Below are 24,879 nucleotides of genomic sequence, written 5' to 3'. Positions count from 1 at the left end.
TTACTCAGTCATATGCTTTTTGAGATCTGGTCTGATTGACACATTAACACCTTTTTATTCATGTTAGTTTTATTTATTTTAATGTCGGTTAACAGGAATAGGCACAATTGACACAGCCCCCATTTGACGGACACCTGGTTCATTTTTATGTCTTGCTTTTGCGTAGAGTGGCTCTCCCTCGGGCATTCTGCAGCCTCTTTTTGAGGGTTCTCCTCTGCATGGACGTAGACAGGCAGCATTTCTGGCTTGCAGGATTTGTGCGTTTTCGGTACTACTACATCTTCGAATAATGTCATATTGTCCAAAATGTGTCATTTTATACATTTCTAAATGTATTGAGTTTTCATTTCTCCATATCTTCTTCAGCACTTGGTATCATCAGATTATTTAGTTTTTCCAATCTGTTGAATGTGAAATGATAGGTCATGGTTTCAATTTGTGTGGGACCCCGAGCTAGCTACCTGTCCTTGTTTAAAAAAGGGCAGGAAGAGGCTCTCAATTTAGAAAGTACATGGGTCACATTTGCCTTTGAGAAGTCTCTCCAATAAATCAATTTAACACCTAGTTCAGAAAGGGGGTGATAAAATTTCTCCAGCCTATTGGAGGATGAGGGTAAAAGCTCATGAGACAGAAGTCATTGGGACTGTTATGCTGGTTGGCTTCCTTCAGAGTGACATACCAGAGGAGAAGGAGTCTTAGATTTTTTTCTTGAGAAAAATCAATCACTATGTGTCTTAATCTTACTTGGAGTAAGACTGCAAGCCTGCATGTATAGTGATCTGTGTTTTCAAGGTAAGACACTGGGAAAAAACTCAAGCATCAATACTGGTCATCTCTTGGAGGTGGAGTTTGGTTGAGGTTTGTCTAAATTTTTGACAATGAGCATATATTACTTTTGTAGAGATAAAAGCATGTTTATTTTGTAAAAGGCCTTTGGTGCAGGTTGCCTGGTAGGTGCGACACGCAGGTCTCCTCTGGGCTGGCTGCACGGGTGGGAGCAGGCCAGCAGGCGTCCACACTGAGGCTCAGGAGGTGGGCAGACCCAGCTTCAGGTTCTGCTGCCGTTCCTTCTTAGTTACACGAGCTTGTAAAATAGATTTTTCCATTTACAAAATGTGGATAAGGTAAGTATAGCTTACTCTGAGAGTTAAATGAAAAGGCATATAAAGTGCTTGCTGCGTACCAGGTACTGTTTGGATTGCTGGGAGATATTAGTAATGATAATGGTTGACTTTTAGAGTTTCTTATGCCAACAGTTTTGCCTGTGCTTTTTCACATTTAAGTACAATTTAGGCACGTTTGGCTAATCATTAAGGCAGTGGGATGGTACCGTTCCTGCAGGTATTGGAAAACCTGCATCGTATGCCTGCTGCTTTAGGAGACAACAAACTCAGCAGCCCCTCCCCCGAAGCTGAAGTGCCAAACTTAAGGCTCCAGGTAAACTGCCCTTCCGATGAGAGCTTTAGATTTAGGCAGTAGCCACAGGCCTAAACAAAGTCAAATGGATGAAACTTGTGATCTCTCCTTGGAAATATGGCCAAGAGTGAAACAACTACTTAGTTATTATTTTAAACGCAGGCTGCTAAATGGCTTGTGTTGGTATGTAATGGCATCCTAGATAATGGGGGCTGCCAAGAAAATATTCACACTGGCAAGTCAATTAAAATACCGTTCTCTTCCTAAGAGGCCTGGCTGGATTCCAGAGCTTCCTTTAGGGTAACGCTCAAACCTGTCATAGTTTATTTTGTTTCTGTTTTCAGGCAACAGATTTGGTTATTGCTTTTATTGTATGAGTGTTGAAATGGTGTCCTAACAGCCATCTGTACCGCCATCCCCTGGGCGCCCCCAGGGCCTCCCACCAGGCCATCCTCCTGCCTCCTTCTCCCACCAGGCCCTCCTCCTGCCCCCTCCTCCCACTAGGTCGTCCTGCCACCTTATCCCTTCCACAAGGCCCTCCTCCCACTCCATCCCTCCCACCAGGCCATCCTCCCACCCCATCCCCTCACCAGGCCGTCCTCCCACCCCATCCCTCCCATCAGGCTGTCCTCCCACCCCATCCCTCCCACCAGGCCGTCCTCCCACCCTCTCTTCTCTCCAGACCGTCCTCCTGACCCCTCCTCCCACCAGGCAGTCCTCCCGCCTCCTCCTCCCCCAGGCTGCCCTCCCACCTCCTCCTCCCACCCCATCCCTCCCACCAGGCCGTCCTCCCACCCTCTCTTCTCTCCAGACTGTCCTCCTGACCCCTCCTCCCACCAGGCAGTCCTCCCACCTCCTCCTCCCCCAGGCTGCCCTCCCACCTCCTCCTCCCACCCCATCCCTCCCACAAGGTTGTCCTCCTCCCACCCTCTCCTCCCACAATGCTGAGCCCCTGGAGGCCCAAAAGCACTCCTGTGCTTGGGAAGATGGCTTGGCACCTCTGCAGTTCTGGGTACTGCTTTCCTCTCTCAGGAGACATTCTGTTCACCTTAGACACCCAGTCTCAAGAGTGTTTCTTTCTGGGAGGCCTTGGTGAATGATTCCTGCCCCACTCCCACCAGAATCAATCAGGTTTTCTCCCACCCCCAAGTTGTTTCCATGATCCTGAGATGGGGTGAGTCATGCTGTGTTGTGGCTTTGTGTATCTGGCCGTTTCTCCACTTGGTTCTGAGCTGCTGGAGGTGAGACCATGGCTGCTTGCTTTGTGGTGCCAGCCTTCACCCCAGCTCTGGAGCCTCTTGCCTAAAGAAAGATTGGTATCCAGAGCTGCCAGGTCTTTTTAATAAAGATTAATAAATTTTACTTCATACTACATAAAAAGTAGACATGAAAAAAGTAAACACAGATGGATTAAATAAGTAAACATCTAAGAAATACTAAAATGTTCTAGAAGATAGCATAGGTCCCAAAACATGGAAGTAGGAGGGCCTCACAAAGTGAGATATAAAAACCATGAACAAATGCTGGTTTTGTAAACATTGAACCTCTGTGGGGCAGGAGGTGCTATTTACAAAATTAGAAGATAAGCAGCAGACCAAGAAAAATGTTTGCAGTGTCTGCATCATATTAAAAAATATAGCTCAATAAGAAAAAGACAAATGCCCCAGTAGAAAAATGGGCAAAATATAGGAACCAGCAATTCAGGAAGAGGAAAACCAGAGAGTCAGTGTGCATGTGAAAAGATGATAAACCTCAGTAGCATTTAGAGAAATAAAAAATAAAACAACAGCTGGCTGTGGAAGTGGAGACAGCGGCTACCCTAGTGGTGGTGGGGAGGGAGGATCCCCACCGTGAGGCCCAGGGGAGGGCGCCGCTGGGAAGGGTCTCTGCTGCCTACACGTGCCCTTTGTGTGAAAACCCACCCAGCTGTGCACTTACTGTATACATTCTTCTGTATGTATGTCACTCTTCAATAAATTAGCAAATTACTTAACTCTTAGAAAACAGCAGCTGCCGGCCGGGCGCGGTGGCTCACGTCTGTAATCCCAGCACTTTGGCAGGTGGAGACGGGCAGATCACGAGGTCAGGAGATGGAGACCATTCTGGCTAACACAGTGAAACCCCATCTCTACTAAAAATACAAAAAATTAGCCGGGCGTAGTGGTGGGCCCCTGTAGTCCCGGCTACTTGGGAGGCTGAGGCAGGAGAACGGCGTGAACCCGGGAGGCGGAGCTTGCAGTGAGCCGAGATAGCGCCACTGCAGTCCGGCCTGGGCGACACAGCAAGACTCCGTCTCAAAAAAAAAAAAAAAAAAAAAAAAAGCAGCTGCCTATTATTTTTGCCTCTGACATAGGCAAAGATTAAAGAGCCAACACCCAGTGTTGAGGCTGTGGTGAAGTGGATATTCTACATTGTCCTGCAAGTGTAAATTGGTACCAACTTTAAGAGAATAATTTGGCAATTAGTAATTGAAAAATAAACTATCGCTTTCCATGCTGTAGTAATCTGTGGTTCAAAAATGCTGACTCTTTCTATATATGGAGGCAGCATTTATATCTATATCTATGTATATACACACACACATATACATATATATGTAATGTGGTGCAAGGATTAAATCACAGTATTGTTGGTCATAACAAAAAATAGGAAACAACCTAAAGGCCTGCAGATAAAGAAATGGTTAAGTATTGGCACATCCATCCATGGGGGTGCATGCAGCTGCTAAAGGTGTTTTTGAGATATTAAGGGTGAGGGGCAAATTGCTGAACAAGATATAAAATAGAAACCATTTTTGTTTAAAGAAAAAAATTCCAAATCATTTGTATATGTGTTTGTATAAACTGGAAAAAAAGATCTAAGTGTTTAACAGTGAAGGTTGAATTGGCAGGAGGAAAGCAGACAGACCCTCACTTTCTACTTCAGATAATTTTCCTGTGTTTGATTTTGTTACAGTGTCTGTATTTTTATTCTTTCTTTTTCCTTTCAACTTTTATTTTAGGTTCAAGGGGTACATATGCAGGTTTGTTGCATCAGTAAATTGCATGTCATGGGGGTTTGGTGTACAGATAGTTTTGTCACCCGGTAATCGCATAATATCTGATAGGTTTTCAGTCCTCACCCTCCTCCCACCCTCCACCCTAAATAGGCCCCAATGTCTGTTGTTCCCCTCTTTGTGTCTATGTGTACTCAATGTTTAGATTCCACTTATAAGTGAGAACATCTGGTATTTAGTTTTCTGTTCCTGCGTTAATTCAATTAGGATTATGGCCTCCAGCTCCATCCATTATTGCTATAAAGGACATAATCTCATTCTTTTTTATGGCTGCATAGTATTCCATGGTGTATATGTACCACATTTTCTCTATCTAGTCTACCATGGCTGGGCGTCTAGGTTGGTTCCATGTCTTTGCTATTTTGAATAGTGCTGTGGTAAATGTAACCTGTGCATGTGTCTTTATAGTAGAATGATTTATATTCCTTTGGGTATATACCCAGTAATGGGATTGCTGGGTCTAATGGTAATATTCTCTTTTAAGTACTTCGAGAAATCTCCAGACTGCTTTCACAGTGGCTGAATTAATTTTTTTTTTTTTTTTTGAGATGGAGTCTCGCTCTGTCGCCCAGGCTGGAGTACAGCGGTGTGAACTTGGCTCACTGCAAGCTCCGCCTCCCGGGTTCACGCCATTCTCCTGCCTCAGCCTCCCGAGTAGCCGGGACTACAGGCACCCACCACCACGCCCAGCTAATTTTTTGTATTTTTTAGTAGAGACGAGGTTTCACTGTGTTAGCCAGGATGGTCTTGATCTCCTGACCTTGTGATCCGCCCGCCTCGGCCTCCCAAAGTGCTGGGATTACAGGCGTGGTGGCTGAATTAATTTACATTACCACCAGCAGTGTATAAGTATTCCCAATGTCTGTATTTTAAAATGTTTTTTTAAAAGGGCACAATTGAATGAAATTTTTAATATGTAGCTTTTGAGAGATTCTACTCTGCTTTGTTGTAACTGCTGGTCAGATGGATGTAGCTGACTGCCTTGGCACCAGATTTGCACAAGGCATAAGGCTGCTGCAGAAATCTGGGTCCAGAACGGCGCTATTTGGTGTCCACATGGCTTTTGAGCACTTGATATGTGACTGGTCAAAGCTGAGATGTGTTGTCAGGTGTAAAATTCCCACTGAGTTTTAAAGACTTACTATTTTTAAAAAGCGTATAAAATATCTCAATAGTTTTTAATATTGATTACATGTTGAAATGATATTTGAGTTTATGAGTTAAATAAAATATTATTAAAATTAAGGTTAGCATTTTCTTTTTACTTTTTTAATGCGGCCACTAGAAAATTTAGAATTGCATGTATGGCTCACAGTATATTTCTGTTGGATGCTGGTCTAGACGTTAAGATTTCAAGGGTCCACGGCTCCAGAAAGGAATTAGTCAAGGTCCTGTTTTAATTCTTCTTGGGGTGGGACCTGCCTTTTTGGTTATTGCTTAAAGGGAAATAACCACTCCTGTTACTTAGGTTTGTACCTTTGATCAAAAATTTGCCCAGAGAAGTCTATTGTAGTTTTGTTAGCACATTTATTTTTAAACGTCTGGGAACACATTGAATGAATTTTCTGTGATTGTGCTATATTATATCTTATCTAAGATGCTACTGATTGTAAGACATCTTCCAATTTCAGAAACATTGAGAAAAAATGTGCAAATTAGAATAGATGACATACAGTATTATCTAACCCTTGACCTATTCGGTGGTGTGGCTTTCTTCCTGTGGTTGGCTGGTAAATGAATAGACCCAATTTTTTTGATAACTCTGTGCAAAGACCTTTAGAACTGATTGAATCACTTTCCCTAACGTTTAAAACCTGGCTTTCGAGGCTCTGCCGGGGTCACCTTTTCCTTCCCCCACTGAGTACTTGGATAGCCTGCACAGATGACTTCTCTGTGCTTCCGTTTCACCCTCTGTGAAAGGAAGATAATAACGGTGGCCACAATCATCTTGTGAGTGAGTGAAAGTTAAACGAGCCCATGTCAGCACTTGGAGCAGGGCCTGGTGCAGAACAAGCCCAGCAAAGTGGGCCACAGCTTTTGGTCCTTTGAGGCTGGTGTGTTGTTCCCATTTCATGGATTAGGGAGCTGAATGACCAAGTTTATATGTTTAGTAAGTGGTAGATCCAGATTTGTCTTATGACACCGAAGCCTTGCTATTGTCGTATTGTTTTTCTGAGATAAAAGTAAACACTTCTGATGAAGTACCATAGGCTTGGTGATATGTTTTACGTAATTTTTTTCTGGAATCGAATGAGTACTGTATTTCATCTGACCTCATTTCCACATCAGTTATTTATTCTTAAAGGTTTAGAATGAACATTCAGGATAATCTTGAAGTCTCATTAATTATTAGGGTGTGGCCAGGATTATTTTTAGCCAGTGAGTTTGGTGAGTACACCTGTTTCCTGTATTGGTGGAGGTCATGCCAGGAGACAGAAACCACACCATTAATTGGAACAGGGCAAATTTAATATGAAAAATTATTAACTGGTAATAAGGGATTAACTTCTAACTTTAGTGTTCTAAACAGAACACTAAAGAACACCCTAAGGCTGAGAGAGAATACCAAGGAAAGATGGGACTTGGAGGGGTCACAGCCCAGGGCCGACGCTGTGGTCCAGTGGATGGAGGATGCCTTCCTGTTCTCTTGGCTGCCCTGGGCCAGAGCTGGTCCACAGAGGCTGGGCTGAGGTGGGTAAGCTGGGACTCTCAAGCTGGGACTGGAAGCTGGAATCCTTGAGCTGGGCTGCCAGTGCACTCATATCCTTCTGGCAGTCTGCACTGGAAGAGCCCAGGAAGAGAGGAAGGGAAGCCCCTTCATCCCACCAGACTCCTACTGTCACAAAGCAGGGCAAAGAAGCGTGGGTGTGCAGCTGAGAGGCAAAGTACTGATGACTGGTGCTGGTCCTTTTTCATCTGACTTCCCTCTGCTGCTCAGAGTTTCTTCCTCCATATCCACTCTCTCCCAGAGTTTCCCTGTGCTGGGTCACCCAGGAGGGTGCAGAAGGGCCATGAAGAGTGAGGGGTGGGCAGGTCGTGTAACAGGAGCATAGCTGGCTAAGAAGAGAAGGAAGAGCTGGGGTTGCTAAGAAGGGCATTCTGGGGTGTGTGTGTGTGTGTGTGTGTGTGTGTGTGTGTGTGTGTGTGTGTTTTAAGAATCATGGTCTTGCCCAGGCCTGAGTACAGATCATAGCTCACTGCAGCCTGGAACTCCTGGGCTCAAGCAATTCTCCTGCCTCAGCCTCTCTTCTTTTCTTTTCTTTTCTTTTTTTTTTGTTTTGAGACGGGGTCTCACTCTGTCACCCAGGATGGAGTGCAGTGGTGGAATCTTGGCTCACTGCAGCCTCCACCTCCCAGGTTCAAGTGAGATTCTGGTGCCTCAGCCTCCTGAGTAGCTGGGATTACAGGCTTGTGCCACCACCCCAGCTAATTTTTGTACTTCTAGTAGAGACAGGGTTTTGTCGTGTTGCCCAGGCTTGTCTCAAACTCCTGACTTCAGGTGATACGCCCGCCTCGGCCTCTCAAAGTTCTGGGATTACAGGTGTGAGCCACTGCATCCGGTCATTGTATTATTTCTTAACATTTTTTGCCTAACCCAAGGCCTCACAGATTTTCTGTTTTATTTTAGAACATTTATAGTTTAAAATTGTACATGTATGGCTATGATCCACCTGAATTAATTTCATAGAAAATATAAGGTATATACTAAGTTACATTTCTTTGCATGTGAAAACCCAGTTGTCCAGCACCATTTGTTGAACCCTATCTTTTCCCCATTGACTTATCTTTGTACCTTTCTAAGAAATCAGCTGCTTAGATTTGTATGGATCTATCTCTGGGCTCTCTTTATATAATATTGATCCATGTGTCAATGTAACAGTATGTGCCAATATTACTTTCTCTTAATTACTGTAGCTTTATATTAAGCCTTGAAATTAGATACTATGTCATCCAATTTCTTTTGCAAAATGGTTTTGGCTATTCTGACTCCTTTGCCTTCCATATCTTAGAATCAGTTTGTTGATATCTACAAAATAAACTTCCGGGATTTCTATTGGGATTTCAGTGAATCAGTACATCAAGTTCAGGAGAACTGACGTGTTAACAGTATTGGGTCTTCCAATTCATGATTATGGTATAGCTTGAGTTTTCCAATTCATGATTATGGTATAGCTTGAGTTTTCCAATTCATGATTATGGTATAGCTTGAGTTTTCCAATTCATGATTATGGTATAGCTTGAGTTTTCCAATTCATGATTATGGTGTAGCTTGAGTTTTCCAATTCATGATTATGATGTAGCTTGAGTTTTCCAATTCATGATTATGGTATAGCTTGAGTTTTCCAATTCATGATTATGATGTAGCTTGAGTTTTCCAATTCATGATTATGGTATAGCTTGAGTTTTCCAATTCATGATTATGGTATAGCTTGAGTTTTCCAATTCATGATTATGATGTAGCTTGAGTTTTCCAGTTCATGATTATGGTGTAGCTCTCCACTTTACGTAGGCCTCCTTTGACTTATTTCATCAGCATTTCATAGTTTCCTGCATATTTAAGGCATTTTTTTAGATTTATGCCTAAGTAATTCTTGTGTATGTGTGCTATTGTGAATGGTATTTAACATTTTTTTTGAATTTCCATTATTAATTGCTACTGTGTAGAAATACAATTTTTTTATATTGACCTGTATCCTGCAATCTTGCTGAGCTCACTAGTCCTTGGACTTCTTCATAGATTCTTTGGGATTTTCTATGTAGGCATTTATGTCTTATGTGAATAGAGACAGTTTCATTTTCAATCTATATGCTTTTTATATCTTTCTCTTGCCTTATTGCACTGGCTAGGACATCAATATGATGTGGAATAAAATTCTATTCCGGAATAGAATCTGTCCAGCCTGGGCGACAGAGCAAGACAGCTTGCCTTATTCCCAATGTTAAGGAGGAAAGCCTTAAATTTTTCACCATTAAGTGTGATGTTAGCATAGGAATAATAGCTACCTTTCATCATGTTAAAGGGATTCCCATCTATTCCTAGATTGCTGAGAGTTTTAAAAAATATCATGAATGGGTCGGGTGCGGTGGCTCACGCCTGTAATCCCAGCACTTTGGGAGGCCGAGGCAGGTGGATCATGAGGTCAGGAGATGGAGGCCATCCTGGCGAACACGGTGAAACCCCGTCTCTACTAAAAATACGAAAAAAATTAGCTGGGCTTGGTGGCGGGCGCCTGTAGTCCCAGCTACTCAAGAGGCTGAGGCAGGAGAATGGCGTGAACCTCGGAGGCGGAGCTTGCAGTGAGCCGAGATCGCACCACTGCACTCCAGCCTGGGCGACAAGAGCAAGACTCCATCTCAAAAAAAACAAAAAACAAAAAAAAAAACACGAATGGAGGTTGAATTTTGTGAACTGATTTTTTTTTTTACATGTATTGGGATGATCACATAATTGTTCTTCTTAAATCTGTTTATATCATGAATGACATTGATTGATTTTAAAAAGTTGAACCAGTCTTGCATTCCTGGGATAAACTCCAGTTGGTCATAACGCACTATCCTTTTTTGTTGAGATTTTTTTTGCATATGTGTTTTGAATAGTTTTTTTTTCCCCATGTAATGTCTTTGTCTAATATTTTGATATTACGGTGATTCTGCCTTCATAGAATGAGTTGGGAAATGTTTCTTCTTTATTTTCTGAAAGAGATTGTAAAGATTGGCAGTAGTTCTTTAAATGTTTGGCTGAATGTGGCAAACCCTGGGCCTGGGCCTGGAGTTTTCTCCAGGCCCAAATTAAATTTGAACTACAAATTTAATTACTTTCCTAGAAATAGACTAATGAGGTTTTCTATTATTTCTTAAGTGAGTTTTGGCAGTTTGTGTCTTTCAAGTAATCAGTCCATTTGTTCTAAGTTGTAGGATTTGTTGGCATAAATAATTATTCATAATATTGCTTTATTATTCTTTTAATGACTATAGGACTGGCAGTGATGTCCCCTCTTTCGTTCCTCATATTGGCAATTTGTGTCTTCTCTCTTTTTATTGGTCAGTCTGCCTTGAAGTTTGTCAGTGTTACTGTTTTTTCCCTAAGAAACCAGATTTGATTTCATTGATTTGTTTCTGTTGTTTTTCTGTTTTCAATTTCATTGATTTCTGCTTTTACTTTTATTGTTTTCTTCTTCCTTTCTTTGTATTTAATTTGCTTTTTTTCAGTTTCTGAAGATAGGAGGGCTGGATTAACGATTTGAGATATTCTTCTTTATTAATGTAAACATATAATGCTATACATTTTCCTCTCAGCATTGCTTTAGTTGAATCCAATGATTTAATATATTGTTTTCATTTTCAAAATATTCAAATATATTAGAGTATTTCAAAATATTCAAAATATTTCAAAATATTCAAAAATATTAGAATATTTCAAAATATTCAAAATATTTCAAAATATTCTAATTTCCCATGAGAGTTTCACCTTGACTGTAGATTATTTGGAAGTGTCTTGGTTAATTTCCACATATTTGGGGATTTCCTAGATATTCTTTTCTCATAGATTTCCACTTCAATTCAATTATGGCCAGAGAACATACTTTGTTTGATTTCTATTCTTTTAAGCTTTGTTTCATGGCCAGACTATAATCTATCTTGGTAAATATTACATGTGAACTTGGAAAAGTCAGGCATTCTACTCTCGGGTGGAGAGGTCTCTGAATGTCAAGTAGATCAAGTTGGTTGATAATGTTATTCAGCTCTGCTATAATCTTATTGATTTTTAAATCTTGTTCTGAGAAAGAAAGTTATTGAGGTCTCCAGCAGTAATCTTGGATTTGTTTATTTCTCCTTTCAATTCTGTTTTTACATTATGAAATTAGAAAAAACTAATTTTAAAATTCATCTAAATTTAAACATTTTAGAAATTAGTATTTAATACCCAAAATATGTTAAATCCAATATAATGCTTTTTTAGAGCAGCTTTAGTTCCACAGGAAAATTAAGAGGAAGGGACAGAGATTTCCCATAAAGCCTCTGCCCCTACGCATGTATAGCCTCCCCCATTATCAGCAACTCCCACCAGAATGGCACATTTATTACAGTTGATGAACCTACATTGACACATATTAATCACCCAAAGTCCATAGTTTATATTAGAGTTCACTTTTGGTATTATGCATCCTATAGGTTTTGACAAATGTATATTGACATGTATCCATCAATATAGTATCATACACAGTATTTTCACAGCCCTAAAAATCCTCTGTACTCTGCTTATTGATCTTCTGCAACCCCAACAACTTCATGTATTTTGTAGCTCTGTTGTTAGGTGCATAAACACATAGAGTTGTTGTATCTTCTTGGAAAATTGACCCGTTTAGTGTATTGTAATGCCCTTCTTTTTCTCTGATAACATTTCTTGTTTCTTAGGTCTACTTTTTCAGATATTAATATAGCAACAATAGGTTTCTTTAGTTAGTGTTTGCAAGGAATATTTTTCCATTCTTTTACTTTTGACCTATCTAAGTCCATACATTTAAAGTAGATTTTTTTTTTCTAGATAGCTTAGAGTTGGGTTGGGTTTTGCTTTTTTTTTTTTTTAATTCGGTCTGATGGTCTGCCTCTTTTTTACTTTTTGTTTAATCCTGTCACCCAGGTAGTAAGCATAGTAGCTAATACTTTTTCAACTCTCTCCCTCTCCCTCCCTCTTCTAGTAGTCCCTGGTATCTGTGGTTGCCATCTTTATGTCCATGAGTACCCAGTGTTTAGCTCCCATTTATAAGTGAGGACATGTGGTATTTGGTTTTCTGTTCCTGTGTTAATTCTCTTGGGATAGTGGCCTCCAGTTGCAGCCATGTTTCTGTAAATGATGTGATTTTCTTCTTTTTTTTCAACAGCTGCATAGTCCTCCATGGGCTATATGTACCACATTTTCTTTATCCAGTCCAGTGTTGATGGGTACCTAAGTTGATTCCATGTCTTTGCAATTATGAATAATACTGTGATGGACGTGCAAGTACATGTGTCTTTCTGGTAGAACAATTTGTTTTCTTTTGGATACCCAGTAACGGGATTGCTGGGTCAAATGGTAGATCTGTTTTAAGTTCTTTGAGAAATCTCCAGACTGCTTTCCACAGTGGCTGAACTGATTTACTTTCCTACCAACAGTGTATGAGCATTCCCTTTTCTCTGCAGCCTTGCCAGCATCTGTTGTTTTTCAACTTTAGTAATAGCCACTTTGACTGGTGTGAGATGGTATCTCATTATGGTTTTGATTTGCATTTCTCTGATCATTAGTGATGTGAGCATTTTTTCATGTTTGTTGGCTGTTTGTTATGTCTTTTGAGAAGTATCTGTTCACGTCTTTTGCTCATTTTTCATGTCTTTTTTTTGTTTGTTGCTTGTTCAATTGTTTAAGTTCCTTATAGATTCTGAATATTAGAACTTTGTTGAATGAATAATTTGTGAATATTTTCTCCCAATCAGTAGGTTGTCTTTTTACGCTGTTGATAGTTTCTTTTACTATGCAGAAGCTCTTTAGTTTAATTAGGTCCCACTTGTCAGTTTTTGTTTCTGTTGCCATTGCTTTTGAGGACTTAGTCATAAATTCCTTTTTTAAATTATTATTATTATTATTTTTAAATTATACTTTAAGTTCTAGGATACATGTGCACAACGTGCAGGTTTGTTACATATGTATACATGTGCCATGTTGGTGTGCTGCACCCATTAACTCGTCATTTACGTTAGGTATATCTCCTAATGCTATCCCTCCCTCCTCCCCGCACCCCACAACAGGCCCGGTGTGTGATGTTCCCCACCCTGTGTCCAAGTGTTCTCATTGTTCAGTTCTCATCTATGAGTGATAACATGCAGTGTTTGGTTTTCTGTCCTTGCGATAGTTTGCTGAGAATGATGGTTTCCAGCTTCATCCATGTCCCTACAAAGGACATAAACTCATCCTTTTTTATGGCTGCATAGTATTCCATGGTGTATATGTGCCACATTTTCTTAATCCAGTCTATCCTTGATGGACATTTGTGTTGGTTCCAAGTCTTTGCTATTGTGAATGATGCCACAATAAACATATGTGTGCATGTGTCTTGATAGCAGCATGATTTATAGTCCTTTGGGTATATATCCAGTAATGGGATGGCTGGGTCAAATGGTATTTCTAGTTCTAGATCCTTGAGGAATTGCCACACTGTCTTCCACAATGGTTGAACTAGTTTACAGTCCCACCAACAGTGTAAAAGTGTTCCTATTTCCCCACATCCTCTCCAGCACCTGTTGTTTCCTGACTTAGTCATAAATTCTTTCCAAAGGCTAATGTTTAGAATGGTGTTTCCTAGTTTTTTTTCTAGGATTCTCATAGTTTTATGTCTTACATTTAAATCTTTAGTCTATCTTGAGTTAATTTTTGTATATGGTGAAAGGTAGGTGTTTAGTTCCATTCTTCTGCATATGGCTAGTCAGCTATCCCAGCACCATTTATTGAATAAGGAGTCCTTTCTTCACTGCTTATTTTTGTTGACTTTGTTGATGATCCAATCATTGTAGGGATGAAGCTTTATGTCTGGGTTCTTTATTCTGTTTAGTTGGTCTATGCGTCTGTTTTTGTATCAATATCATGCTGTTTGGTTACTGTAGCCTTATAGTATAATTTGAAGTCGGATAATATGATGCCTTCAGCTTTGTTCTTTTTGCTTAGGATTGCTTTGGTTATTCAGGCTCGGTTCCATATGAATTTTAGAATAGTTTTTTCGAGTGCTGTAAAAAATGATGTTGATAGTTTGATAGGGATAGCATTGAATCTGTAGATGTTTTGGGCAGTATGGCCATGTTAACAATATTAATTCTTCCAATCCATAAGCATGGAATACTTTTTCATTTTTTTGTGTTATCTGTGATTTCTTGTGGCAGTGTTTTTTAGTTCTCCTTATAGAGATCTTTCACCTCCTTGGTTAGAAGTATTCCTAGATATTTTAGGTTTTTGGTGGCTATTGTAAATGGGATTGTGTCCTTAATTTGGCTCTCAGCTTGAATATTATTGGTGTATAAAAATGCTGCTGATTTTTGTACATTGATTTTGTATCTTGAAACTTTATTGAAGTCATTTATCAGTTTCAGGAGCCTTTTGATGGAGTCTTTAGGGTTTTCTAGGTATAGAAGAATATCATCAGTGAATAAATTCGATTACTTCTTTTCCTATTTGGATGCCTTTTTTTTTTCTTCCTGGATTGTTCTGGCTAGAACTTCCAATCTGTCTTCTATTTGATATGTTTAAATCATTTACATGTAATGTGATTATTCATACAGGTGGCTAAAAATGTAGCAGCTGTTTTCTATTTGTTCCATCTGCTCTTTGTTTCTTTTTTCTGCTTTTGTGTTAATGGAACATTTTTATGGTTCTATTTTATCTTCACTATTGATTCATTATTTATACGTCTTTTTAAAAACTTTAGTAATAACCATAGGATTTAAAGCATACATCTTTAATCAGAGGCCACCTTCTAATATTAGACTGCTTCACATTCTTTGTGCCATTGTTGTCCATTTACTTTTACATGTGCATTTACAATGCATTGCTGCTATTTTTGCTTTGAGTATTTTGGTATGTTTTAGAGCAATTGAAAACAGGAAAACATTTATTTTACCTTCAATTATTTCATTTCTAGTGTGAGTCTCACTCTGTCACCCAAGCTGGAGTGCAGTGGCTCAATCTTGGCTCACTGCAACCTCCACCTCCTGGGTTCAAGTGATTCTCCTGCCTCAGCCTCCTGAGTAGCTGGGATTACAGGAATGTGCCACTATGCCTGGCTAAGTTTTGTATTTTTCATAGAGACAGGGTTTCACCATGTTGGCCAGGCTGGTCTCGAACCCCTGACCTCAGGTGATCTGCCTGCCTCGGCCTCCCAAAGTGGTAGGATTATAGGCGTGAGCCACCACACCCAGAGTATTCTTTATTTCTTTGTGTAGATCCAATTTTCTGTCTGATATCACGTTTTCTTCTACCTGAAGACTTTCTTTTAAAAATTATTGTAGATTGATTAGGTCTGCTGAAAATGAATTCTGTAAGTTGTTTCTCTCAGAATAGTTTTAATTTCTGCTCCATTTTTGAAAGACATTTTTGCTGGGTATGGAATTCTAAGTTGATACTTTTTTTTTCTTTCAGCACTTAAAAAATGTCATTGCATTGTCTTCTATCTTGCATTAACTCTAACAAAAGGTCTGTATTAAACCTTACCTTTGTTTTTATGTACATAATGTGACTTTTTCCTCTTACTGCTTTCAATATTTCTCTTTGTCTTCTGTTTTCAGCAATTTGAATATGGTATACCTAGGTACCTGGAAACTTTTTGGAAGGGAGAGGTGTATATTCTGCTTTGTGTTCTCTGACCTTCTTGGATATGGAATTTGGTTACTCTCATTAGTTTTGGCATATTCTTAGCTATCATTTCTTTTAATTTTTCTTCTGTCCTATTCCCTGTTTCTTTTACTTCTGAGGTCCCAATTACACACATGTTAGATTATTTGATACTTTCACTGGAAGTCTTGGATGCTCTGTTTATTATTCTCAGTCTCCTTGCTCTTTGTTTTTCATTTTGTCTGATTTCCGTTGACTAGCCTTTACGTTCAAAGATTCTTTCCTCAGCTGTGTTGAGTCTACTGATGAACCAGTCAAAGACATTCTTCATCTCTGTTACTTTGTTTTTCAGTTTTAGCATTCTCTTTGATTCTCTGCTGAAATTACCCATACGATGTTGCATGTTGTCTAGAGTTTTCATTAGATATTAATCATAGCTATTTTAAATTTACTGTCAGACTTTTCCAATATCGGAGTCATATAGATCTTTTGAAAGATCACTTTCTCGGGTGTGTGTTGTTTTTCTCCTGCTTTTTTGTATACCTCATGATTTTTTGTTTTTGAAAGTCAGATACCTGAATAGGAGAGTAGATACTGAGGCAAACAGTTTTTATGTCTGTGAATTAGCAAGCATTTTCTTCTGCTCTGCTTTCGTTGTGGGCATTTGAGTTAATTTAGTTGGGAATTGAGCAAGGTATAAGGTTTGCAGTTGTTATGGTTATCCTTAGTGCATTAAAGGTTTCAAGTTCCTCTAGTAATGCCTTGTATTTAAGATGAGGACTGGTTGGCCAGAGGGTTTTGTGGGGTTTTTTTTCCTCCTTAATACTTGCTCCACCTTTAGCTTTCAGTTTTCCCTTTGCACTTCCCTCATAGAGGATCTCTTTCCATGTTCTCATTCTGTCTCTCTCCCAGAAGTACTATTCTGTTACTTTTTACTTAATACTTGTCAGCCTAGGGAGGGGGAGTGGTGGAAGGGCTCTGATTTAGTAGTAGGAGGCACTGTGTCCCTGCAACTTGGGGGTCGGACCTACTCAGTGCTCCTGGCTCTCCCTGGGGTAGGGGCGAGGGGGAGCAGCATCTTTTCCTGCCTCTCCCCCAGGGATAAAGGTTTTTACTTCTGTTCTCTTTCCCCAAATACTATGAGTTTTCAATAATGGGAGTTTGTGTGCTATTGTCTCCAGTCACTTCAGTGAATTAAACTGTATTTGTGTCATATATTGAATAGATCAGATGTCACAAAGAAACTCTGTTGGTCCTGATTATTTCCCTTAGATTTTTCCTGTGGACATTTGAACTTTAAGAAATTTATGATAGTAGTCCTAAGTGGACTGGGAAATCAGTGAGCCTCATCATCTACTGGTAGGATTGCCTGTCAGCTGCCCTGTGCCAGAAGTAATTCTGTTAATCTGTTTGCAGCTCCAAAAGCTGTTGCAGCATGGACTAGAACATTTCAGCTGCTGGTTAAATCTTTCTGGCATATGTATAAACTTAAATAATTGCTAACAAAAAATTCCAACTAGATTATAAAATGGTTTCACCACAAATGAAGGGCTCTTTTCTTTTTCAGTTCTTAGTAGCCACAGTGAAGATTTTGAAGTGTCTCTGAAGCACTATCCCCAAATTAAAGGCTCTAGTCAATGCAAAAATCATCTTGGTAAGTCATTAATGAAAACATATACTCTACCAACAGGCATAATTAGAGCCTCGAGTTAACAAAATTGCAGTCCTTCTTGATTTAAAAAACAAAAAAAACTTCTAGAGGTGAGTCACAGGTCTTAAATTAAAAGGGAGATAAGTCCTATTTTAAGAATGGAGAGCCTAGGTGTGAGAATGAGCTGACAGCAGCTTTTGTCACCCTATTGGTCATCAGCTGATTCTCTGGTCTGGCTAGTTCTCCCATTCTGCTCAATGGGGAAGGCTCAATCCCTCAACAAAGAATAATCCCTCTTCATTCAAAAGCATGCAAGGACAGTCAGAGTACCAATCAGTGGGGGCCTTTTCCTTTTTTTACCCAGCTATGTATGTCATTCAAACTAGTCCACTACATAATTTTTAGCCAGGTGCAGTGGCTCATGCCTGTAATCCCAGCACTTTGGGAGACCAAGGCAGGTAGATCACCTGAGGTCAGGAGTTTGAGACCAGCCTGGCCAACATGGCAAAAACCTGTCTCTACTAAAAATACAAAAATTAGCCAGGCATGGTGGCACAGGCCTATAATCCTAGCTACTCGGGAAGTTGAGGCAGGAGAATCATTTGAACCTGGGAGATGGAGGTTGCTGTGAGCCAAGATTGTGCCACTGCACTCCAGCCTGGGTGACAGGGCAGGACTCTGTTACAAAATAAATAAATAAAAAATAGATAATTTAAAAAAATCTACTGAAAACTATTTTGGGTTTTAAAAGAAGTAAAGTAGTGCCCATTCTAATCTTGTATACTGTGCTTAGCTTTAAAGCAGCTTAGTGTATAGTTATGTGTGTCTCACCATTGCATTAACTTAAGCAGTATTCTTGGCTAGGTAAAGATCTGTAGGAAGCCAGCTTGAAGACAGAACCAACTGGGCTGGTTAATAATATCCACACATCTGTCCATTGTTAAACCCAACAACCATGCCAGGAAATTCCTTGATTCTCTCATGATAAGCCAGCTAATTTTTATTATTTAGTTGTTGACTTTCCATTTGATTTTTGTCATAGTTTTACTTTATGCTGAAATTGTTTAATATCCTTTTAGTTTCTTAAACATCTTGATTATAGTTATTTCACAATTTATGTCTGATACCACCATTATCTGAATGCCCTATGGGTCTATTTCTAAAGTCTGTTTTCTCTCTTGGTTTTCATTCAGGTCTTCCCTAATATTGTCTATTTGTTTGAGTATGAGATATTGCTTATGAAAAACTAGGGCTCTGGTTGATATTATCATGCTCCAGAGAAGCTTCACTAGAAGGCAGGTAGGCTGGGAGCATATCTCCCTAACTTAATTGTGGATTGAGATAAATTGAGACCAAGTTTCAGTCCTTGTGAAGACTGGTCTGTTGTTACTATTATTCCTGGTATAAGGGATGCTCAAGGGATATAGCCCTCGAGGGTTCCAACTGGAAGCCTGGGGCAGTTACCAGGCCCTGAATGCCAACATTTCCCCTAGCACTCTGAGTATGTTAAAAACTCTGCTTGTCATTTTAGCCATTTTGTCTGTGCTTTTGAAATAAACAGTTACCTCATCGGTAAAAGTGGTGCCAAGTGTAAGCCTCATATCTCTGGGTTCCCCACTACCTGGATCTTGGAAATAAACCTGAATTTTCAAAAATGAAAATGCTACTGTGAGTTACTGATGTCCTTCACATAAACTTTTTTATTTTCCATTTTTCTTCTTTAAAACTCACTCTTTACTTAAAGAGTCTCCAATTTTATGTTTCGTGCTATTCCCAGCACTTTGTTAAAAATAAAAAAGGATTTGTTGCAGGCTCACTTCTGTAATTCTGGCACTTTAGGAAGCTGAGGCGGGCGGATCACTTGAGGTCAGGAGTTCAAGACCAGCCTGGCCAACATGCTGAAACCCCGTCTCTACTAAAAATACAAAAAATTAGCTGAGCGTGGTGCTGCGCACCTGTAATCCCAGCTACTCTGGAGGCTAAGTCAGGAGAATCGCTTGAACCCGAGAGGCGGAGGTTGCAGTGAGCCGAGATCGCACCACTGCACTCCAGCCTTGGTGATAGAGCAAGACTGCATCCCCAAAAACATTTGTATTCAAAACTCTCACTTGTTCTTTATGAGAAATACTAGAAATGCAGTAAAACTATATAATTGCAGGATTAAATGGAATATTTTCAGTTGTATTATTTTTTCATGTCAAGCATTTTAACACAATTCTAAAGAAATGATTTCACAAACGGTACAAAAACATCATTGGAATGAGGATGGGACAGACACATAATCAGGACAGCAACCGATGCCTGTGCCACGGTGGCCACCTCTGGGTTCTCTGCGGTCACCTGGAGAAAGGACTGCTCTTTAAAGCAAACAACAATAATCCTTGTAACTGGAACACCTAAGCCCCAGGAAGTCACATTCTTAAACTCAGTCTACACTGATTTTTACTTTGGAAAGATCTCTCTTGATTGGGTATAATTTCTTTTCAATTATGGCAGAACTGTTTAGGATTGGTAATATGCTTTTATTTAATTAAAAATTAAACCCTTTATTTTGATTTTTAAGGAAAAAAACAAGCTCCTGGTTACAGCATAGTGCAGTTAGTTGCCTGTAATGTTGAAAATAGATGTGCTCTTTCCCCTTTTACTTAACACATTATTTATTCTAGAGCAAAAAGATTCTTTTTTAAAAAATATAAATAATTATGGTGTCCACCTCTTAAAAAGTGTTGTCACAGCAGTCTATTAATCTGACAGATTTTAAAGATTGTACTCCTGGGAGAAATGGTGAAGAGAAACTGGGGTGTTAATTAGGCAGATTAAAGCCAGAGATGTAACTAGTGCTAACAGAGTTTATAATGTAGAACGCCTCCATCTTCAGCCTGAGAGTGGATTTCCTTTTGCTATGATTGCAGTAGGATTCTAATTCATATTTCCTTTCTTACCATGTCTTTTCCTCTTAAAATTATCTAATAGATCTTCTTTGCATGTAAAGTACTCTAAGTATTGAAGTCTTCTAATTTGTTTTTTCTTTCTGTAAAGCACGTTGAAAGCTGCTTCCAGATATTTTGCACTAGCCAATACAGACTTTCTAGCAACAGGATGCCTATTTAAAATGCCTGGGTTGGCCGGGTGTGGTGGCTTACACCTGTAATCCCAGCACTTTGGGAGGCTGAGGTGGGCAGATCACCTGAGGTCAGGAGTTCGAGACTAGCTTGGCCAACATGATGAAGCCCTGTCTCTACTAAAAATACAAAAATTAGCCGGTGTGGTGGTGCAGGCCTGTAGTCCCAGCTACTTGGAAGGCTGAGGCAGGAGACTCGCTTGACCTAGGAGATGGAAGTTGCAGTGAGCCGAGATCATGCCATTGTACTCCAGCCTGGGCAACAGAGTGAGACTCCATCTCAAAAAATAAAAACAAAAAATAAAAATAATAAAATGCCTGGATGGATTTAAAAACAACAATAACAAACGACAGAATTTTTTTTTTCACCATGAAAATGTATGTTTTGGAAAATGTATGTTGCATAAGCAAGTGTATAAACTTCAGAAGTGAGTACTTACCCAGCACACCCTTCCCCTGGGAATGGTCCAGTTAGCAGACTTGCTGGGGCTGTGCCAGTTTTCCACATCAGGGCCCTAATGAGTTGAATTAACCACACAGGTAACTTTTACTAACCATAAAACACTGAAGTTTATAAATGATTTACTTTAAAAATACAAGTTTTTTAAAAGTATTCCAGGCACTAAAAGTAATGCCTGGAATAGCATCATGTCGTTTCTTCCCTTCAGGAAAGGCAGGGAAACCCCAGTGTCTAAACTCTGCCTCACCTGTCAGCTGCTGATACTGCCTGAGCCAGTGATCAGCCTAAGGAAGAGGGTGATCCTTCTGACAGAACAGTTGTGAGAACTAGGAAGTTGTATTGTGCTTTACCTCTCCCCAGAGTTTTATTTGTCAAAATCTGGGCATGCCGATGGTGGTTGTGCATGAGAATATTATTTGTCATGAGTTGTGTCTCCCTCCCCTGCCTCAAAACAAACAAAACCCAAACAAACAAAAGTCAGTGCTTTGAAAGATGCTGTCAACCTTTAATTAAGCAAAGTCAAGCTGATTACCTTTAGTAGTGGTAGAATTTTTGCTAGTGATTCACATTTGGTGCCTGTCTCTAGAAAGGGCCCCCGAAAGACAGAGTTGAGAGTACATGGGTTGCATCTCTCTGGTTTGGAGAGGGAGTGCAGGTGCCTTCTCAGCTGTCTCACTGACATTCTTCCCTGCCTGTCCTCCCAGTCCCTTTAGGGCAAAGAGAATGACTGCAGCTTCTCTGAGCTTTGTAAGCAACTGCAAGTGAGGAAGGTGCTGATAAATTTGTCAGACTCCCTTTTTCAGACCAGGGGTATCTGAATGAATAATAGCAAGGAAATAAACTCAGTTGTGACATGGACAGCATCCTTATAACCCCAGCCCAGCACATCCAACACAATTGGGTCACTCTTAAAAACAGCAACAACTACAGCAACAAAACTTCAAGCAAATGTGCCATTAAAAACTCTTACATAATTGTAACAGATTTGAGTTTCCTCTGGTTCAGGTTTTCTTGCCTCTTTGATAATCAAATGATCTGAAGAAAGGCATAGAATTTCAAGGGAGAATCTGCATGACAGGATTACAATAAGGCTATTCATGGAGACTCTTTTATTAGCTTACACAGGATCTGCATCATTCTTCGTCTCTGGCTTTGCTACAAGGCTCCATTTAAACTTAACCCAACTTGCAGGCTTAACTGATCCAGAAATGACTCAATACAATGAGCCAGCTACTGTAGCTCTTTTTCCCCTTTTGATAAGGGGAGTTAACACAATGGGCTTTACAGTTCTTAAATGACTGATTTTTTTTTTCTGTCTTTGAGATGTGGTGCTCATGCGAACTTTTGTTTCTTTAAAAAGATTCACATGGTTTGATTATATTTTTAAAAAGCATAAACAAATCCAAAATGGACTCCCTACCCTTAGAATGAAACTTTAAAAATCTTGTAGATGATATAGATGCAAAATTCATGTCACACTATTTACACAGCTGATTTCAATATATTAGATATTATTAACTATTAGTATTATTCAATTAAACTTGAAAACATTTATTTTTGAAGGGTGATTCTGATATAATTTCTAGCAGTACTTCAGCATTGACTTTCACATTTGCACATTTCTTGTTATCTGCTCGTGTTTATACTGTATTCATGACCTAATATGATGTGTAAATTTAACATTTTAGTGAAATTGGTCAGGTGGTTAGAGACCATGAGATGGCTGCAGTGCTAATATACTTCCCATTTCCCGTCAGGGCACCTCGTTTATCCCTGAGTAGCTGGGATGGAGAGGAAACCCTTGAGGATGCATTTGGTGGCACACTGCACTGAGAGCATTAAGGACCCCCGCTTTGGACACACACCTCAGAATAGTGGTTCCCAAACTTTAGTGGGAACAGGAATCATCAGGGATGCTTGTTAGAACTGCAGATGCCTGGAACCCACCCCCAGAGACTCTGATTCAGCAGGTCCGGGATGGAAGCCCAATAATTTGCATTTTTAACAAGCCACGCCGTTGATTCTAATGGGGTGGTTATTGCACCACACTGAGAGTCATTCTCCTGAAGTCACTGGGGAACGTTGGGAGGCCCTACCTCCTCCCCTGCAGCACCTGTTGCCCCTAGGTGAGCAGAGACCTTGGTTAGGAGTGACCCCTGGTGTGATCCCAGAGGTGCAGATGTCAGGAGGGGAAGGACAGCTGTAGTATTTCCAAAGGGTCAGAGCAGCTCTTGCATCTTCCACCTGGTCTGCTTCCATCCACACAGCAGGGCGGTGTCCTTTTCATCCTCATGTGGCAGGGAACACCTCGCCTGTGGACCAGCGCTGGATGTTTGAAGGTGTCATCTCACTCTCACTCTAGCTTTGTAATTAGAATTTCAGAGCGGTCGTTATCTGCAGCATTTAATCCAAATTTGCATCTTTATCCCACTCCCCTACCCCGATTAATGTAGTTTTGGATTTTTGGAAATGGAGATCTTTTTCAAAAGGACCTCCAATTAGAAATGGATTCTCAAGAAGCCTTTTGGGAATTATGGATGTAACGTGTTTGTTCATTTCACAAGGATGAGATTTTTCCTTGAAGATCTGTTGATCTGACGGTCAAAGCAGATAGGGAAAATAAATGTTGATGATAGCTACCGATGTTTTTAACAGTTTGCCTGGGGTGCTGTTGTGTGTTTTGTTTGTAGAATCCACCCCCATATCGTTGGCAGACTTTTTATTATGAGAATTTCCAGGCTATTCAAAATTAGAAAGTACAAGAAACTCCCATATATTCCTCACCCGCTTTCCAACTTTCCAGAGTTATCAAGATTTATCATATTTTCCAGCAGCCTTTTCTCATCCTTAAATCTTGCTGGTGGTTTTTGTAAGGGAGAACAAGTAAAATCTTTTCTTCACCTACGGAAAGTTTCATGGCTGAGGGCCCTATAACAAAAGACAGATGAACAAGAGAGAAACATACAGATGTATTTATTGTAAGTTTTACATGACACAGCAGCCTTCATAAGAAAGTGTAGACCCCAAGACACAGGGAAACCTCTGTATTTTTATGCTTAGGTTTGATAAAGAATGGACAGTCTTTCAGAGGTATGACAGGACAAAGGGGTACGATCTAGCTGGCATGAAACTAGAAGGAAGTTGGCAAGGCCTGTTTGTTCAGATTCTTCCCTGTGTCTTCAGAGACAAGGAGATTGTTTTTCTCTGGGTGTAGGGAGGGCACCTCTGGAATGAGGGTCTTATGCCCTGCTTCATGGGAAGGGCAGAAAATTCTTTTATGGCTTGCTTTAGGGGAGGAGAGAGCAGAAGGGCAGAGGGACCTCCCTGTTTCCGCTGTTTTCTCAGATGCCAAGTTGCCATATTTTGGGATAACATGTCTTGAACCTCATCATTTTCAAAGTGGTTCATTTGAGGAATGAAACAAACATGAAATGCTTTGCTTGGGGCCTGAGTCGAGTGGTCATGAATAGTCATTTAAACGTGTCCTTTTCAGGAATGTGTTCCAGAAGATCTAGAACTGAAGAAGAAGATTTTTGCTCAGCTAGATTCCATCATTGATGATCGAGTGATCTTAAGCAGTTCCACTTCTTGTCTCATGCCTTCCAAGTTGTTTGCTGGCTTGGTCCACGTGAAGCAATGCATCGTGGCTCATCCTGTGAGTATTTTAAATCCAGAGGATTGATTGTATCTCATCTCATTCTGTGTTTTTTTTTTCTTTTTTTTTTTTGCGGGGGAGGGGGGTCAATAACTTGTGAGTAATCCATTAGTCTTTTAAACGGCTTTATTGAGATATAATTCACTTACACAATTTGCCAATTCAAAT

At 40.0% G+C, this 24,879-nt stretch overlaps 1 protein-coding gene across 4 annotated transcripts in view; it reads left to right on the top strand.

Annotated features, from left to right (window-relative positions):
• The window catches only part of CRYL1 (crystallin lambda 1), a 122,401-nt gene that overhangs the window by 61,912 nt on the left and 35,610 nt on the right, over window positions 1-24,879 (top strand). For 2 of the 4 annotated variants that reach the window (XM_003833015.5, XM_063595901.1), the window contains one exon: window positions 24,550-24,711. The exons of the other annotated variants lie outside the window; for them this stretch is intronic. In XM_003833015.5, the coding sequence (XP_003833063.3) occupies window positions 24,550-24,711 (162 nt within the window). The remainder of the gene's footprint in view (window positions 1-24,549; window positions 24,712-24,879) is intronic. 4 annotated transcript variants of the gene reach the window in all.

This window comes from Pan paniscus, chromosome 14, assembly GCF_029289425.2.
Source record: "Pan paniscus chromosome 14, NHGRI_mPanPan1-v2.0_pri, whole genome shotgun sequence".
Taxonomy (NCBI): domain Eukaryota; kingdom Metazoa; phylum Chordata; class Mammalia; order Primates; family Hominidae; genus Pan; species Pan paniscus.
Note: the sequence above shows the minus strand (reverse complement) of the source record. Positions and strands in the feature narration are given on the sequence as shown.